General features: G+C 44.6%; 1 protein-coding gene across 1 annotated transcript; it reads left to right on the plus strand.

Annotated features, from left to right (window-relative positions):
* The first annotated feature begins 630 nt into the window (after nucleotides 1-630).
* Ppp1r15b (protein phosphatase 1 regulatory subunit 15B) lies at nucleotides 631-12,018 on the plus strand. Its single transcript, XM_004663567.2, is given in 3 exon segments — nucleotides 631-2,670; nucleotides 8,570-8,744; nucleotides 8,747-12,018. Coding segments are annotated over 3 exon segments (2,088 nt in total). The 5' UTR covers nucleotides 631-801; the 3' UTR covers nucleotides 8,791-12,018.
* The last annotated feature ends 5,886 nt before the right edge of the window (nucleotides 12,019-17,904 follow it).

A 17,904-nucleotide genomic window follows, 5' to 3' on the forward strand; every position in this document is an offset into this window, starting at 1 on the left:
GCAGCGTCCTCTAGAAACCGCCGCGCCTGGGCAGGCCCTTCCCTTGAACGCAGAGCGCCGAGGCGCAGTCTCCTAGGAGATGACAGCGCACTGCGCACGCGTGCAGCTTGGTGGGTGGGGGGGGGGACTTGTCTGGCTGATGCAACCTCCCGTGCGCAAACTACTGGACGACAAGTAAGGAAGCCGACGGGGACCACGGGCGCGACCAATCAGCGGCTACGCGCGAGCGTGAGGAAAGACCGGCCCCGGTCTGGGGCTCTGCAAATGAGGTTGGGCGGCTCGGGGTCGGTTGGCGTCAACGCCGTGAGTCCTTCGTGTCGTCTAGTTGTTTCCGGGTGTCCTGCCTCGTAGCCAGCCTTGCGGCCATTTTGAGTCTCGCTTCCACCGGCGCCCACCCGTCCGTCTGCTCTACCCTTCCGTCGCCGCGCGGTTCCGGCTCTTTGTAACCGCGGGTGTCCCCGGGAACGTGGCCGCCGCCGCCGCGGGAGGGTCTATGGTGGAGAGGTCTTGAGCGGACGCGGACGTCGCTCGCCTCCTGCGATGGCTGTTGCTTCCGCCGCCGTCGCCGCCTGCGAGGGCCGCTCGGCTGTGTGGCGCGGAAGCCGCTGTCCTCTGTGGCTCCTGCGCCGGCGCGGGGATCGCCCGGGCCTACCGACCCCACCGCGGGCCGAGGCCGAGGCTCTGTAGGCCTGCTCCGCATCCCGTCCGTCCGTCAGACGGGCCTGCCGCCGCCGCCGCCGGCGAGCTCCACGGGAGCCACCGGGGAAGGTGCCAAAAAAAGAAGAAAAAAAAAAAGAGGAGATGGAGACCGGAACCGACCGGCCTCGGAGACGCTCTGCCCCGCGAGGGCCGGGCTCTTGGTTCCGGCTGCCCTTCTTCCATCGGCGGTCCTCGGCCCTGCGTGCTACCCGGGACAGCTCCGGGGACCCCACACTGCCTTTCTCTTCCCAGCCTCGGACCAGCTACTGGGTGAAATTGCTTGCCCAGCTCCTGGCCCCGCTCCCTGGGTTGCTCCAGAAACTGCTGCTTTGGAGCCAGTTTTTGAGTGGCATGATTCCGACTAGATGGCTAGATTTCTTGGGAGGCTTCAGCGTCCTGAGAGCCTTGAGGGGACGGGAAGAACCAGCCGCGCCCACGGGGCACAAAGCTTTGAGTTCCCTGCGGCTGGACCCCGCGGACTCGGTGGAGTGGCTGGAGCAGGGGATCCGGTGGCAGTGCTCCACCTCAGACCAGGAATTGGAACTGAAAGCCCTGGGAAGGGCTTTGGACCCCATGACACACGCTTTTCTCCTGGAGCAGCAGCTGTGGGGAGTAGAGCTGTTGCCCAGTGGCCTCCAAGCCCGTCTGATGTCTGACCGAGAAGATGGCTCTTCGCCCTCTGGACTTGTAAACATCCAGAGCTTGGGCAATTTCAAGGTAGTCTCCTATCTGCTGAACCCCTCCTATCTGGACTGCCTTCCCCGACTCGAGCTCGGCTGTCAGAACAGCGTTGCAGCTGACGAGCTAGTTGATTTCCGGACCCTAACCCCAGAGAGCTGCTGCTTTTCCGAGGACCGTTGCCATCCCCAGCCTCTGCGTGCAGAGATCCCGGCAGCTTCTTGGCAAGGGTGCCCACCGCTGTCTACAGAAGGCGTGCCGGAAATCCACCATCTTCGTATGAAACGGCTCGAATTCCTTCAGCAGGTTAGCAAGGGGCAAGAGTTACCCACCCCCGATCAAGATAATGGTTACCACAGCCTGGAGGAGGAACATAGCCTTCTCCGGATGGACTTGCAACACTGCACAGATAACTGGGCGCAGTGCCCTGCTGGAGTCCTTCCTGGAGCCACCACCGGGGAGCCCACCGAAGAGAAGACAACACTGTTGATCAAAGAGGTTCCACTTGCTCGGGAGGAAGGCTGCCCATCTTGCGAGTTGTCTGCGGGAAGAGAGTCTGGAGAGGGCCATACCAGTGTCGTTGACTCTTCAGACACACGGGAGGATAACCTTCCCATGTCTGTCCGACCAGCTTGTAGCAACAAATTGATAGATTACATCTTGGGAGGTGCCTCCAGTGACGTGGAAACCTGTTCCGGTTCCGAAGGTGAGGATTGGGACGAGGAGGAGCCTGAGGATGATGGTTTTGACAGTGATGGCTCGCTGTCAGAGTCAGACCCCGAGCAGGATTCCGAAGGGATCCTTTGGAACTCTTTCTGCAGCGGAGATCCTTACAGTCCCCAGAACTTTACCGCTATGATGCACAGTGCCGCCGGACTTGGTCCCAGGGACCCTTCGGATTTGGGGAAGGATTTATGTGGTATCTCCGATCTAGGTAGTTCTCCCCATTCTGGAATTCTTCCTGAGACCCCTGACCATAATTCTGAGGAGGAAGATGACTGGGAATCCAGTGCAGATGAAGCAGAGAATCTCAGACTTTGGAACTCTTTTTGTAATTCTGATGACCCCTACAACCTTCTAAATTTTAAGGCTCCTTTTCAAACATCAGGGAAAAATTGGAAAGGCTGTTGTGACTCAAAGGCACCATCTGAGGCCGTGGTGGCTTTTTCCGAGTGTCATACATTACTTTCCTGTAAAGTGCAGCTGTTGGGGAGCCAAGAAAATGAATGTCCAGACCTGGTACAGCAGGAGGTTCTTTTTGGAGAAAGAAATACGCATATCAAAAGAAAAAAGGTTTGTTGCTTTCCTTTTAATGTGACTGACAAATTCTTCTGTTTCCAGATGGTTAAGCTTGGCGACTTGAGTTCTTTTGAAGGCATGGTTGTGTGTACTTTTGAGGAAGGCCTCTAAACTCATATGCTTGGATTGAGAAATGTTCAGATGACCCTTCTTCCACATGCAGAGAACATCCTGTTCAAAAGGAAGATGCCAGCATGTAGATGTTATCAGGGAGGTGCCATTTTTATTTTGGTGGTGGCTCTCGACTGTGCCTACAAGTTGCAGTTTCTTACTTTGTTTATGGATCAGAAATACTAATTTTAGAAGGTCCTGCCACGGCCATAAGGTTTTAAACTGGATTTATAAGTGGTATTTTTTCACAAATACTTCACATTTTATTTGCAGTGTCTTCATTCCTGTCCTTTAGAACCCAGAGGGTAATTGTATCTTTAGCAAGTCAGATTTGTCTGGTTGTTTGCCATGAAAATGGTTGTGGTGGCTCCTACCTGTCATTTCCAGCAGTTGGAAGGTTAAGGCAAGAAGTGGTACAAATTCTAGGTAAACTTGGACCACATAGTGAGTTGCAGGATTGTCTGAACTACAGAGTGAGACAGTGTCCCAAAAAGAGAAAACAGTAATTTCAGTATTAATTTTTAAAAACTGTTTATTTATTTGAGACAGAGGGAGGGAGGGAGGGAGGGAGAGAGAGAGAGAATGGGCACACCAGAACCTCTAGCCACTGCAAATGTGCATCAGACACATGTGCCACCTTGTGCATCTGGCTTTACATGGATACTGGGGCATCTAATGTGGGTTCTTATGCTTTGCAGGCAAGCACCTTAACCACTAAGCCATCTCTCCAGCCCAGTATCAAACTTTTCGACATTTGCTTTTTTGAAATTTTTTTTTTGAGGTAGGGTCTCGCTGTAGCCCAGGCTGACCTGGAATTCATTATGTAGTCTCAGGGTGGCCTTGAAGTCACCTTGATCCTTCTACCTCTGCCTCCCAAGTGCTAGGATTAAAGGTGTGTGCCACCATGCCTGGCACTTTTTTTTTTTTTTTTTTGAAGCAGGATCTCACTGTAGCCCAGGCTGGCCTTGAACTCCTGGCAATAGTTCTACTTCAGCCTCCTGAGTGTTAAGATGAGCCACCACAGCCAGTTTAGCCACAGCCAGTTTAGTTGTACCTTTTTTAAAGAATGAATTACTGATTAGCAGTGACCTGTTAGTTACTGGTTAATGATTGACGCAAACAATGGTAGCCACCTACTAGGTTTCTTTGAATACTTGCTTCTGGTTCCCAGAGTCACTTTTTTTTTTTTTTTTTTGGAAGGGGAGGGGTCAGAGTCTTACTCTGCAGCCCAGGCTGGCTGGCCTAGACGTCACAGGGTTACTGTCAACCTCCCACGTGCTGGGATTGTGGGTGTGAGCCACTGTGTCCAGCTGCAGACTAAGCTTTAAAACCTTGTGGAGCATGTTACCCTTATATTGCCAGATTAGCTTTTTGGGGGGGAATTTTAGGGATTTCTTTATTTCTCTTTATGGCTAATACAGCAGCAGTTATTAATTGAAAATAAATGATCCCCAGACAAAAGGATGTTATTAGTTTCCTGTGCTACCTTCTGGACAGAAAGTTAGCGAGTGAGTTCTTACTGGCCTGAGCTCCTGTAGCTTTTGGCTCTAAATGGTGGCTTACTTTGAAACTTCTTGGGTAGCTCATTTGCAGGTAGAAAGTATCCAAGTGGTGGGAATTTTATGTCCTGCCAGTAGAAGAATAAATCATATTTAAATTAAATTTTAGTTAGTACTTCAGAATGATGTGATGCAAGAATATTTTTTCCTATATATTTTAAAGGTTTTAAAAATATTTTATTTACTTATGTATTTGAGGGAGAGAGTGTGTGTGACAGGAAGAGAGAGAGAACACCAGGGACTCCAGCCAGTGCAAACAAACTCCTGATGGATGTGGCACCTTGCCCATCTGGGTTACTGGGACCTGGGACCTTAGACTTCACAGGGAAACACCTTAACCACTAAGCCATCTCTCCAGCCCCTCTACATCTTTTGTTTTTAGTGCTGAAGATTGAGGCCAGATCCTTGGTTATACCACATGTCCAGTCCTCACTCATCCTCTCTAGAGGTACCTGGTAATGTGGCCTATTTCAAGCAAAATAGGCAAGGAACAAAGTGGGGCAATCAATGACTTTTTTTTTTTTTTTTTTTTTCCGAGGTAGAATCTCACTCTAGCACAGGCTGACCTCAAACTTTTGGTGATCCTTTTGCCTCTGCCTCTCAAGTGCTGGGATTAAAGGCATGCACCACCACTCCTGGCTGGCAGTGACAGTTTTGTTCGTGGTGCTGGGGATTGAACTAAAGACCTCTTAGCCACTACCCCTGTGCTACACCTCTAGCCCAAGTGACTGCAAGATTTAATTGAGATGAACCAATAAACTCATAATTCATTCCCTTGCCCTTGATGGCTTAGCCCTCATCCCTCAGTTTAGTTTGCTCAGTGAGTAGTGATGTGAGGGAAGTGCATAAGACTGCTGACTACAGACTAGAAGCAAATTGACCAAAGATGGTGTCTAAATACAGTAAAATCATTTGGCAGCCTTTGGCCACCTGCCATTCTTTAGTTACATAGGAATCATAGTTAGTGCCTAATTCTTAGAATGAGGCCTCTGGATCCAGGAGTTTAGACTACTCTCTGTCCTGGCAAAGCGAGCAGATTGTGGAGCCAGACAGATTGTTGTAGAGTCTGAGTACACCACTTACAGGCTGGGGAGCTTAGGCTTGCCACTTAGCCTCTGGTTTCTTGGCTGTCAATCACTCAGGGTTGACAGGATCAAATGAGAAAATCTGTAAAGTTCTTGGGGGAAAAGCCTGCCATACAGTAAACACTTGTTTTTATTTATCTTGATAACACAGTGAATGAGTATCCACCAGAATGCAATATCTAGTAGGGTGTTACATGCCTACTAATTGTCCTCTAGGGAGTGTCTTGGCCTGATGTAAAGGGAAGGAAAGCTGTAAATCCCAGTGGGATTAGCTGATGTAACTGTTAAACATACTTATAACAAGTATTTACTTTTGGAGTTTGATTTCTTACCCCCTCAGTGTTGTTGGTTTTTTTTTTTTTTTTTTTTTTTGAGACAGGATTTCATGTAGCCCAGGCTAACCTCAAACTCCTGCCCATCCTGCTGCAGCCTCTTGAGTGCTGGTATTACAGGTGTGCATCACTGCCTGGCTGCAAGATCTGGGTCCCACCCCCTTGTAGCACTGGGGATTGACTGGGAGTGTAACTAATGCATACTTGTCGAATGGCCTCCTACTGAACTACAACCCCCCCCCAATCTGAAACTTTTTGAGTTTCAAGATGGTACTCAAAACTTCTGAGTTTTGGAGCATTTCAGATTTCACTTTTTCAGATTATGGATGACCAACTAGTAAAGTCATGCACATATTTTAAAAACTGAAACTGAGATCTGGAACAGCACTGATTCTAGCATTTCATATAAGGGTTATCCAACCTATGTAAATAATGATAGCATATTGAATACGAAGGTTTGTTTGTGGTTTTGCTTTGTTTTGTCCAACGACGGGATCCTTGGCAGGCTTGGAGCTTGTGGTGTAGACCAGGCTTGGCTAGAGCTTGCTTTACTCTTTCTGCATCTGCCTCTGGAGTGCCCACGTTGTTTTCTTATTCTTCTTTTAAATCTTAAGAACAGAGTGTTGAAAGAGATATTGTGCAATACTAATTGTGTTCTACTTTGTTTCCTGAGTAACTTTTTCTTCTATTTTTTGCTTGTAAAAATGAAAATATAAAGACAGCCCAAAAATTGGAAAGACAGTTGAAAAGTTGGAAAGCACTAATGTAAACTTTATTTATTTATTTTGAGGTAGGGTCTTACTCTAGCCCAGGCTAAGTGGAACTCAGTCTGTAGGTTGACCTCGAATTCATGATTCTGTTACCTCAACCTCTCCAGTACTGAGATTATAGCTGAAATTATTTACTTATGTTGGTGTTTCAAGGCAGGGTCTCACTGTAACCCAGGCTGACCTGGAATTCACTATGTAGTCTCAAGGTGGCCTGAAACTCACAGCAGTCCTCCTGCCTCTGCCTCCCAAGTGCTGGGATTAAAGGTAGGTGCCACCATGCCCAACTTGAAATTATTATTATTATTATTACTTGAATATTTATTTATTTATTTGCAAGCAGAGAGAGAGAGAGAGAGAGAGAGAGAGAGTATAGGTGCACCTGGGACTCTAACCACTGCAAACAACTCCAGATGCATGCGCCACTTTGTGCATCTGGTTTTATGTGGGTACTGGGGAATTGAACCCAGGTCGTTAAGGTTAGCAGGCAAGTGCCTTAACCACTGAACCATCTCTCCAGCCCCGAAATAATAATACTTATATTTAATAATAATAATACTTATTATTTCAGGGCTGGAGAAAATGGCTTAGTGGTTAAGGCATTTGCCTGCAAAGCCAAAGGACCCTGGTTCAATTCTCCAGGACCCACATAAACCAGATGCACAAGGGGGTGCACACATCTGGAGTTTGTTTGCAGTGGCTGAATTTTGCTATGACAAAAGCTTTAACTTCCAGGAATGTAGTGGTTACTTCCTGAAATACTTTCTCATTTGGGGGAAAGAATACTAGAAAACTGTATTTCCCTAAGGATTAAAGAATAGCAGGGATTAGAGCCGGGCTTGGTGGTACACACCTTTAATTCCAGCACTTGGGAGGCAAAGGTAGGAGGATTGCCATGAGTTCAAGGCCACCTGAGACTACATATTAAATTCCAGGTCAGCTTGGGTTATAGCAAGACCCACCTTAAAAAAACAGAAAAAAAAAAAAAAAAAGAAAGAGAATTTAAAAAAAAAAGAGTAGCAGGGATTAATAGAAAAATTTCAGTTCTTATCTCTAGATGCATTTTATCAATACCAGTGGTGCTGGGTAGATTGGGCCTGTGTTGTGTATATTAAAAAATGTAATATTAGCCCGGTGTGGTGGCACATGCCTTTAATCCCAGCACTCGGGAGGCAGAGGTAGGAGGATCACCGTGAGTTTGAGGCCACCTGGAGACTATGTAGTGAATTCCAAGTCAGCCTGGGCTAGAGTGAGACCCTACCTTGAAAATCAACAAAAAATATATATTTTATATATATATATATATATATATATATATATATATATATATATACACACACACACACACATACATACATACATACATACATACATGAACATGTGAAAGTTTAGGGGACATTTGCTCACTGTTTTATCCAAGTATTTTCTGCTTACAAGTTTTTTTTGGGGGGGGTTGTTTGTTTTTATTTGAGAGCAACAGACAGAAACAGAGAGAGAGAGAGAGAGAGAGAGAGAGAGAGAGAGAGAGAGAGAGAGGGAGGGAGGGAGAGAGAGGGAGAGAGAGAGAGAATGGGCACACTAGGGCTGCCACTGCAGACGAACTCCAGAATGCATGCATCACCTTGTGCATCTGGCCTATGTGGCTGGGGAATTGAGCCTCGAACCGGGTCCTTAGGCTTCACAGGCAAGTGCTTAACTGCTAAGCCATCTCTCAAGCCCTGCTTACAAATTTTTTTTTTTTTTAACTTCAATGTAGTTGATGACAAAGATTCCAGTTAGCCTCAGTTTTCATTGTACGATCCAGGCATGGGGAGTTGGCTCAGCACTTGAAGGTACTTGTTTGCAAAGGCTGCATGCCCAGGTTTGATTCTTCAATACCTACTATTTAAAGCCAGGTGTATAAAGTGGTGCATGCATCTGAAGTTCACTTGCAGAGGCAGGAGGCTCTGGCAAACCCACTCATTCTCGTTCTCTCCTTCTGTGTTAAATAAGTAATTATGAGATCCTAGAGTGATTAAAATTAGTCTTTGTCTTTATAGGTAACCTTCCTTGAAGAAGTTACTGAGTATTATATAAGTGGGGATGAGGATCGCAAAGGACCATGGGAAGAATTTGCAAGGGACGGCTGCAGGTTCCAGAAACGAATTCAAGAAACAGAAGATGCTATTGGATATTGCTTGACATTTGAACACAGAGAAAGGATGTTTAATAGACTGCAGGAGCCTGCTTCAAAGGACTTACTGTTTTCAAGCAATGTTGAGATGAGTGGGCAGCCTGGAGCCCTAGCACACACTGCCTCTTACTTGAGAGGTTTCTCTTAAGAACAACTGTTGGCAGCTGTCCTTTGACATTTCTTTTTTTAAAAAAGTACCCTGTACCTAGTAATTTAGTTTGAATTTTTTTTCCTCTTAGTACTATGTCCCACTAGAAATACCTAAGGTTTGAAGCTAGACCTGCTAATGAAGGATCTCTGATTTTTAACCTTCTCTTCAAATTTAGTGGTTGGATGTGCAGGGTCTTGCTATGTGGTCCTGCCTGGCCTGGAAGTCTATGTAGACCACGTTGAACTTGTGGTGATCTTCCTGGATGCTGGGGTAGCAGGCATGTGCCACTATGCCTGCCTTGCTGGGTGCTTTTAAACATCCTTTGCTTGCTTGAGGTGAAAACCCTTTGTGTTGTAATTTTGCACTTTCAAAATTTCTTACTGGGCCTGATGGTGCAGACCTATAATTCCAGTTACTTAGGAGACTGAAGCAGGAGGAAAGGAAGTTCAAGGTCTGGCTGGGCTACAGAGTGAATTTAAAGCCACCCTAGTTATAGCAAGATCTTATCTTAAAAAACAAACAAACAAAAAATCCCAATAACCAAATACTTTATTTACTTGGGAAACAATATTTATAGGGCTTAAGCCCCACATTCAGTTCTAGTTTAAATTATACATATTTATCTAAAAACTTTGGGCTCTTGTGTGTTTTTCTCTAGCGTTCTGAAATTAATAGTTTTATGATTTCTATCTCCCTTACCCCTCTCTGTGTTCCTCACTGTAGCCCAGGCTGGCCTTGGATTTTTAGTGATCCTTCTGCCTCAGACTCTTGAGTGCTACAATTTACAAGTGTGAGCCACTATACTTGGCTATGTATTTTTATTTCACTAATTTGGTCACCTTAAGGGTAAAAAAAATCTCCTGTATGTGTTACCAGCTTAAAGGCCATTATGTCGTGTCTTCCCCCCTCCACACACACACACACTTTTTAAAAAGTGACTTGGAAAAAAATTTTTTTTCCAGGTTTTCATGTGTAGTCCAGGCTAACTTTGAACTTAATATGTAGTCGAGGATGACCATGGATGTCTGATTCTTCTACTGGGATTACAGGTGTATGACACCATGCCCAGTTTATGTGGTGCTGGGATTCAACCCCAGGGCTTCATGCGTACAAGGCAAGCACTTCCCCACACGTAAGTTACACACACCCAGTCCTAGATTTTTTTAAAAATATTTTTATTATTTTTTATTTATTTATTAGAGACAGAGAGAGGGAGAGAGTGAGAATGGGCATGCCAGCAAACTCCAGACGCATGTGCCACCATGTCATCTGGCTTACATGGGACCTGGAAAATCGAACCTGGGTCCTTAGGCTTTGCAGGGAAATGCCCTCATGGCTAAGCCATCTCCCCAGCCCAGATTTGTTTTCTTTGTGTCAGTTGTACTTAACATATTTCCAAGGACTGCCACAAAACCTGTAGTGGTGTACTTCTGTGACTTTGAGAAAGCAGTATTCGGCTGCTGTTTTGTTTTTTTTTTCCTTCTTGGATGTTTCACCATGTAGCCCTGTTGGCCTAGAATTTATTGTGTAGACCAGACTGGCTTTCACACTCTTGGTGATTCTCCTGCCTCTGCCACCCAGTTGCTGGAATTAGAAGGTTTCATGCCATACCCAGCCGGCCTGCCAAATTTTGACGTTTTTTTCCCCTTCAATGTCTATGTGAACTGCTCTTTGGAGAGGTTTCTTTGTGTTATTGTAGTTCCAAGTAGAATGTGGTTCTTTGTGTCTTCCAGTAGGTAGAAATTGTAAAGTGCTCTAGGAGTAATCATTACATCATAGATGTTTATTTTTTTAATTTAAAAACCTAGAGTTATACTAAAGGGAGGTGAGACACATCAGAAATGTGGTTTTGTTTTATATACTCTTAACAGAAAACCAGTGTTACTAACATGCCTCAGCACGGTCACTTTTAAAACTTGTCAGGGTGACACTAAACTTGGAACTGGGCAGTGCTGCATTTTCACATACTATAAACTTTACTCAACTTCTGGGTTGATTGTGTTCTATATATTTAACAATGAGAGAAGCAGTGGTAAGACCTGTACTTCCAAAAAAGCATAAAGTGAAGATAAGACAGGGAGTTTTGATATCTAGCCCAGAGCCCGTTTTTGAGTCGAGGTGTGTGCATTGATTGGACATGCTTATTACTTAGATTTACATAGTATGCACACGTGGGTCACTTCCTCCTCCTCTGCGTGCCTCCTACCAGTGGTAGAACGCATGCATAGAGCCAATGACCACTTAATTTTGGACTTACTCGGTATGGGGTGGATTTTGTCAGAAGCGCTTGCAGGGTAACTACCTCAGTTTCTAACCTACCTTGTCATTTCATCTGGTTTGCTCTAAAATCTGCCTCCGGTGTTAACATATTCATCCATGCACACACTGAGAGTGCAACACTATGAAGCTGGTCACATGTCTGCAGGACTCTTTCTGTGTGTTGTGAGCGCAGCTGCAGAGTCTAGTATGGACCATGGAAACGGACCAGCTTCAAGCCTTGTTGGTTGGAAAGCAGGCATGTGCCTAAGGAAGAAAGAACTGACACTGCATAGACAGTCTTTTAAAACCAAAACTAAAGCATGATATTTTATTTCAGAGATTTAGGTTATTTTTGTGTTTCTGAAATCCAGCACCTGTGGGATAGCTGTACATTCATTAAGTTTTGAAGATTGTTTCCTGAGATTCCACCTCACTACTAGTAAGGAAAAGCCTGGTTAAATATCCCAATACACATAACCCTGTAGAAATGATGAGGGTGGAGGACAGAAACTGGACCAGAGGAGAAGAGAAAATTCCGGTCCTTGACATCCCAAACCTTACGTAAATAACCCCTCCCAAGAAAAGAAATTCCTTAGAGGTTTCAGCTGAGTGTTTTATACACTCTCATCTTGTAATGGTGCTTTAAGTGTTGATGTAAGCATATGAAAGGCTGAGTGACAGATGTGATAACAGCTCATGTATAACTTGAAATCAGAACCATCAGACTTTATTTTTTTATAATTTAAGGCAGATGAAATTAGGAGTAGATGATTTCTAAATTGGCTTCTTCATATCCAGTGATTTAAATGTATCCAGTTGGGATTTTATAGCTAAAATTCTATTTGTATATAATTGTTAACTAATTTGTAAATTGTAATAAATATATTTGCAGTTATTAAATGCTATATGATATTTTTGTTCATTTTTTGTATGTTCTAGAGTATTTTATGTTGATCTTGGGGGTTATGGAATAGGGTTTTCAGGGTTAAATCATTATTGAAGTCCTGTAACTTCTGAGCAGTTATGTGGGCTGTGCAAATGACCTTCGAAAGGGCTGCTGGTAGGGAGGAGTGGGAAGAGACGAGTACATCAGCAAGCCACAATTCAGTAACAGGAGAATTTGGTTCGTAGACTATTAAAGTCCTTTTTCTTCTTTTTTCCTTCAAGGTTTCACTATGTGGCCCAGGCTGGCCTAAACTCAAGCAATCCTGCCTCAGCTTCCTGAGAAGCTAGAATTAGGCCACTACACCTGTCTTTTTTTTTTTTTTTTTTTTTTTTTTTTTTGCTTTTTGTTTTTTGAGGTAGGGTCTCACTCTAGTCCAGGCTGACGTGGAATTCACTATGCAGTCTCAGGGTCAGAGTGACCTTGAACTCATGGTGATCCTCCTACCTCTGCCTCCCAAGTGTAGGGATTAAAGGCATGGCCTGGCTTGATAGGCCCTTTTTTAAACAAATATGTTTTGGGGGCTGGAGAGATGTCTTAGTGGTTAAGGTACTTGCTGGCAAAGCTAAAGGGCCCAGGTTTGGTTCCCCAGAACCCATGTAAATCCTTATGCACAAGGTGGCGCATGCAATGGCTAGAGACCCTGGTGTGCCTATTCTCTGTATCTGCCTCTCTCTCTAGTAAGTAAATAAATCAGAGCTGGAGAAATGGCTTAGTGGTTAATGCATTTGCCTGCAAAGCCAAAGGTCACAGGTTTGATTCCTCAGGACCAACATAAGCCAGATGTACAAGGTGGCACATGCATCTGGAGTTTGTTGGCAGAGGCTAGAGGCTGTGGTGCACCCATTTTCTCTGTCTACCTCTCTAATAAAATAAAAGTTAAATAAAGGAAAACATTAAATATATACATAGAATTTTTGTTTTGTTTTTTGGGGTAGGGTCTCACTCTAGCTCAGGCTGACCTGGAATTCACTATGGAGTCTCAGGGTGGTCTCGAACCCATGGCGATCCTCCTACCTCTGCCTCCCAAGTGCTTGGATTAAAGGCATGTACCACCATACCCAGCTTAAAAATATTTTTAAATGTTTTTATTTAGGAGAGAGACTGAGTGAGTATATGGGCACACCTGTGCATCCTTCTGCTGCAAACAAGCTCCAGATGCATAAGCCACTTTTTGCATCTGGTTTTACCTGGGTACTAGAGAATCAAACCTGGGTCATTAGGCTTTGCAAGCGCCTTTAACCACTGAGCCATCTCTCCTGCCCGACAGTCCTTCTAAGAGACAAAGTTTCTGAAATTAGTGTCAGCTGTCTAGTGTTACAGATAACACTGCTTGCCTTTTTCCTTCTTCCCCTCTTGCCCTCCCTTCCCCCTTTCTTTTTTCTTATGGTACTAGAAGTTGCATCCAGGGGCTTGCCCCTTTTATTTTAATAGAAAATTTAAAGGAAATACTGAGGATATAACAATTTTTGGTGGTTAAACACAGATTTTGGAATCCCTTTGGAGACTCTTTCTATGTATTTTTTTTTTTAATTTTTAATTTTTTGTTTTTTTCTAGGGTCTCACTCTAGCCTAGGCTGACCTGGATTTCACTCTAAAGTCTCAGAGTGGCCTTGAACTCATGGTGATCCTCCTATCTCTGCCTCTCAAGTGCTGGGATTAAAGGTATGTGTCATCTCACCTAGTTCTATGTACATTTTTTTTTTTTTTTGTTTTTCAAGGTAGGGTCTCACTCTGGCTCAGGCTGACCTGGAATTCACTATGTAGTCTTAGGGTGGCCTCGAACTCTCAGCGATCCTCCTACCTCTGCCTCCCGAGTGCTGGGATTAAAGGCGTGCGCCACCATGCCCGGCCTATGTACATATTTTTATTTATTTATTTATTTATTTATTTATTTATTTGAGAGAGACACAGGCAGGTAGAGAGAAAATGGGTGCACCAGGGCCTCCAGCCACTGCAAAGGAACTCCAGACACATGCATCACCTTGTACATCTGACTTATGTAGGTCCTGGGGAATGGAAACTTCGGCCTTAGGCTTCACAAGCAAGTGCCTTAACCGATAAGGATCTCTCTATCTTTTTTTGTTTGTTTTTGTTTTTTGAGGTAGGCTGGCTTTGATTTTTATTTTTAAAAGATACATAGAGAACTCCAGGTGTGGTGGCATATGCCTTTAATCCCAGCACTTGGGAGGCAGAGGCAGGAGGATTGCCGTGAGTTCGAGGCCACCCTGAGACTACATAGTGAGTTCGAGGTCAGCCTGAGCTAGAATGAGACCCTACCGCAAAAAAACAAAACAAGGGCTGCAGAGTTGGTTTTGCAGTTAAGGACCCAGGTTCAATTTTCCAGGTCCCACATAAGTCAGATGTACATGGTGGCACATACATCTAGAGTTCATTTGCAGTGGCTAGAGGCCATGGCTTGCCCATTCTCTCTATCTTCCCCCACCCCGTGTCTCTAATAAATAAATAAAAATAAATCTTTAGAAAAAAAAGCCAAAAACAATGAGAGGCAGGACCAAGAGATTCTGGAAACTCATAAGCAGCCACAGCAAGAGTGACCTTGTCTCAGAAGAAGGTGGAAGGAGAAGAGAAATAACCTTAGGTTATCTTTTGACCTCCATATACACACTGTAAGCATGCATTCACACACATACACACTAAAAACAAAAAAAAAGGGCAAGGGAGATGGTTCAGTGGTTAAAGGTACTTGCTTGCAAAGCCTGACGGCCTGGGTTCCATACCTCAGTAAAGCTAAATGCACAAAGTAACGCATGTGTCTGGAGTTCATTTGCAGTGGCTGGAGGTCCTGGCACACCCATTCTCCTCAAAAATAAAATTATTAAAAAACAAAATGGAAAAAAAAGCCAAAAAAAAAATCCAATGGGCTGGAGAGATGGCTTTGCACTTGAGGCACTTGCCTGCAAAGCCAAAGGGCCCAGGTTCAATTCCCTAGGACCTTTGTAAGCCAGATGTACGAGGTGGTACATGTATCTGGAGTTTGTTTGCAGGGCTAAAAGCCCTGGTGTTCCCATTCTCTCTCTTTCTGTGCCTCTTTATCTCAAATAAACTTTTCAAAAGGTAAAAAAAATGTTTTGTTTTTTTTTTTTAAAGTTCAGTCTTGGGCTGGAGAGGTGGCTTAGCGGTTAAGGCATTTGCCTGCAAAGGCAAAGGACCTCGGTTCAATTCCCCAGGACCCACATAAGCCAGATGCACAAGGTAGAGCATGTGTCTGGACTTCATTTGCAGTGGCTGGAGGCCCTGGTGTACCCATTCTCTCTCACTCTCCCTCTTCCCCTCTCTCACTCTCTCAAATAAATAAATAAATTAAGTTTAGTCTTAGCCAGGCATGGTGGCATACACCTTTAATCCTAGCACTTGGGAGGTAGAGGTAGGAGGATCGCCGTGAGTTTGAGGCCACCCTGAGACTACATAGTGAATACCAGGTCTGCCTGAACTAGAATAAAACCCTACCTCGGAATAAAAAAAAAAAAAAGTTCAGCCTTGTACAATAGTCAACAGCCATTGTTGAATGAATTAATAACTGTGTGAAAGTCACCTCTCATATAGCCTTTCTATAAGTCTGATCAATACAGCAGTGCCTGATCAGAAACAAAAGCGCCATGGTCATGGGTGACTCACAAAGTGTGAGGGTCCTAGAGAAAAGCTACAATAAGCTCTAAATTCATAGTGTAATTACAAAATTTAGTGTGGCTGGGGAGACCACATCAATTAATGTGAGGGTCATTAATGTGCACATTAATTCATGAATTTAATATGGGATTAGATCACTGGGAACATTCCAAAGTTAATATAATGAAATACTAAGATATTCTTCCCACCACCCTTGGGGTTTAAGGTTTCTCTTTTGTTTAAACGCTTTATTTATTTGAGAGAGGAAAAGAGGAAGACATAGAGAGAGAGAATGGGCGCTCCAGGGTCTTCAGCCACTGCAAACAACCTCCAGCCACATGCGCCACCCTGTACATCTGGCTTTACATGGGTACTGGGGAATTGAACCTGAGTCCTTCGACTTTGAAGGCAAGTGCCTTAATCATCTCTTCAGCCCTAAGGTTTCTCTTTGACACAAGGCCGACTTTGGGTTCCTAGCAATGCTCTGTTGGTTCCACCAGATGGCGATACTCACCCTGGGTAAACAAGCTGGGAAGCCCCGCCCCTCCTCCCGTCTAGCCGTGACCAGCTCCTCCCATCTCAGGTCAGCTTGGACCACTGTGACTCCACCTTTTTGTGGTCACTACCCAGAAGTAGGGCCGTTCCTTATCAGAGAACCAAGATTTATATTTGAACACAAAACAAATGAGCTGATTCTTCCTGACAGCACAGGGAGAGTTCATGAGTAAGGTGAGATCCAAGAGCCAACAGAGGGTGTCTGCTAGAGGTGTGTATTGGTGGTTACCCAGAGAGCCCTTGTCTCCCATGTTTGCTCAGCATTCTGATTTCAGGGTGGAGAAGGGAGAGAATGCCCATGGGGAATCCTTCAGTCTGACAGAGCCTTACACATGACTGGCCTTCAAGGAGGAAAAGACTCAAGAGCCATTTAGTTGAGTTTCCCTGAGGGAACCAGACAGCCAACTAGACCTAGGACTGTCTAGTTCTGTGGTAGGATGGTATTGGCTCAAATGAGCCAAAGGCAAACCTAGGTGAGGGGCTGTCCCTGAGTCACTCCCAAGTGAACACAAGGCCAAGTTTCTTGGCAGTCTTTGCATAGAATTTCCCTGTGCGTGCGGTGACCCTGGCAACTTTCACTTGTGTTTCCATGCTGTTTTCCCTCTGGTTCTGCTTGATTTGACTATGTAGATACGGTGGGAGTTCTTTTTCTTTGTGTAGGAATTTACATACGAGGGATTTTCGTTGCTGTTGTTGTATTTCTTCCTTCCTTTCCTTTCTTTTTTCTTTTTCTTTTTCTTTTTTTTTTTTTGGTTTTTCGAGGTAGGGTTTCACTGTAGCTCAAGCTGTGTTGTTGTATTTCTGATTGTCACTTTTTAATTTTAATTTAATTTTATTTTTGTCATCCATCTCTAATCAGATTCCCTTCCCCAGAACAACAAAACAAAACTGACAGCCCAGTTGGCCTGGGATGCACTCAGCACTGCCTGAGGGCAGTTGTCTTTTTAGAGGAAAGTTCTACTGAAGTGTCAAGGGTAGAAGCGGGGTATGTTCCTACAGCTAATTTCCCAGGCTGTAGCTACTGTGATGACAAGTTAGTTAAGCCAATGTCCCTTCTTTCTCTTGTACCCAGCATAGATCTCCCCTCTGGTTCACTGGGAATCCTTGTCTCCTTTGGACGTGTTTCCTTTCTCCTCTAGAAGCTTCTTTATACCTGGAGTTCGTCATTTTTTCATTACTACTCTTTATCACTGTTCATACCAGACTGCTTTACAATGCAGTTATGTAAACACTACCACAAGGAAAATTTCCATCACCCCCACCCAATTTTTCCTTATGCTCTTTCCACATTCAACCTTCTTCACAACCTCCAGCTTTTGCCAACCATTGACCTGCTTTTGCTTCCTGCCCCAGCCCCCCCTGTTTGTTTTTGTTTTTCCAGGTAGGGTACTGCTTTAGCCCAGGCTGACCTGGAATTCACTATGTAGTCTCAGGATGGCCTCAGATTCACAGTGATCCTCCTACCTCTGCCTCTCTCAAGTGCTGAGATTATAGGTTTATGCCATTATACCTTGCTTTTCTTTTCTTTCTTTCTCTCGCCTAGTATCCTTACATGCGTGTATATGCAGAGTTATATACAAAACTTACAAGAGAGGCTAGAGAGATGGCTTAGCAGTTAAGGTGCTTCTTTGCGAAGCCTAAGGACCCAGGTTTGATTACCCAG

This window comes from Jaculus jaculus, chromosome 1 (genome assembly GCF_020740685.1).
Source record: "Jaculus jaculus isolate mJacJac1 chromosome 1, mJacJac1.mat.Y.cur, whole genome shotgun sequence".
In the NCBI taxonomy this organism is placed as follows: domain Eukaryota; kingdom Metazoa; phylum Chordata; class Mammalia; order Rodentia; family Dipodidae; genus Jaculus; species Jaculus jaculus.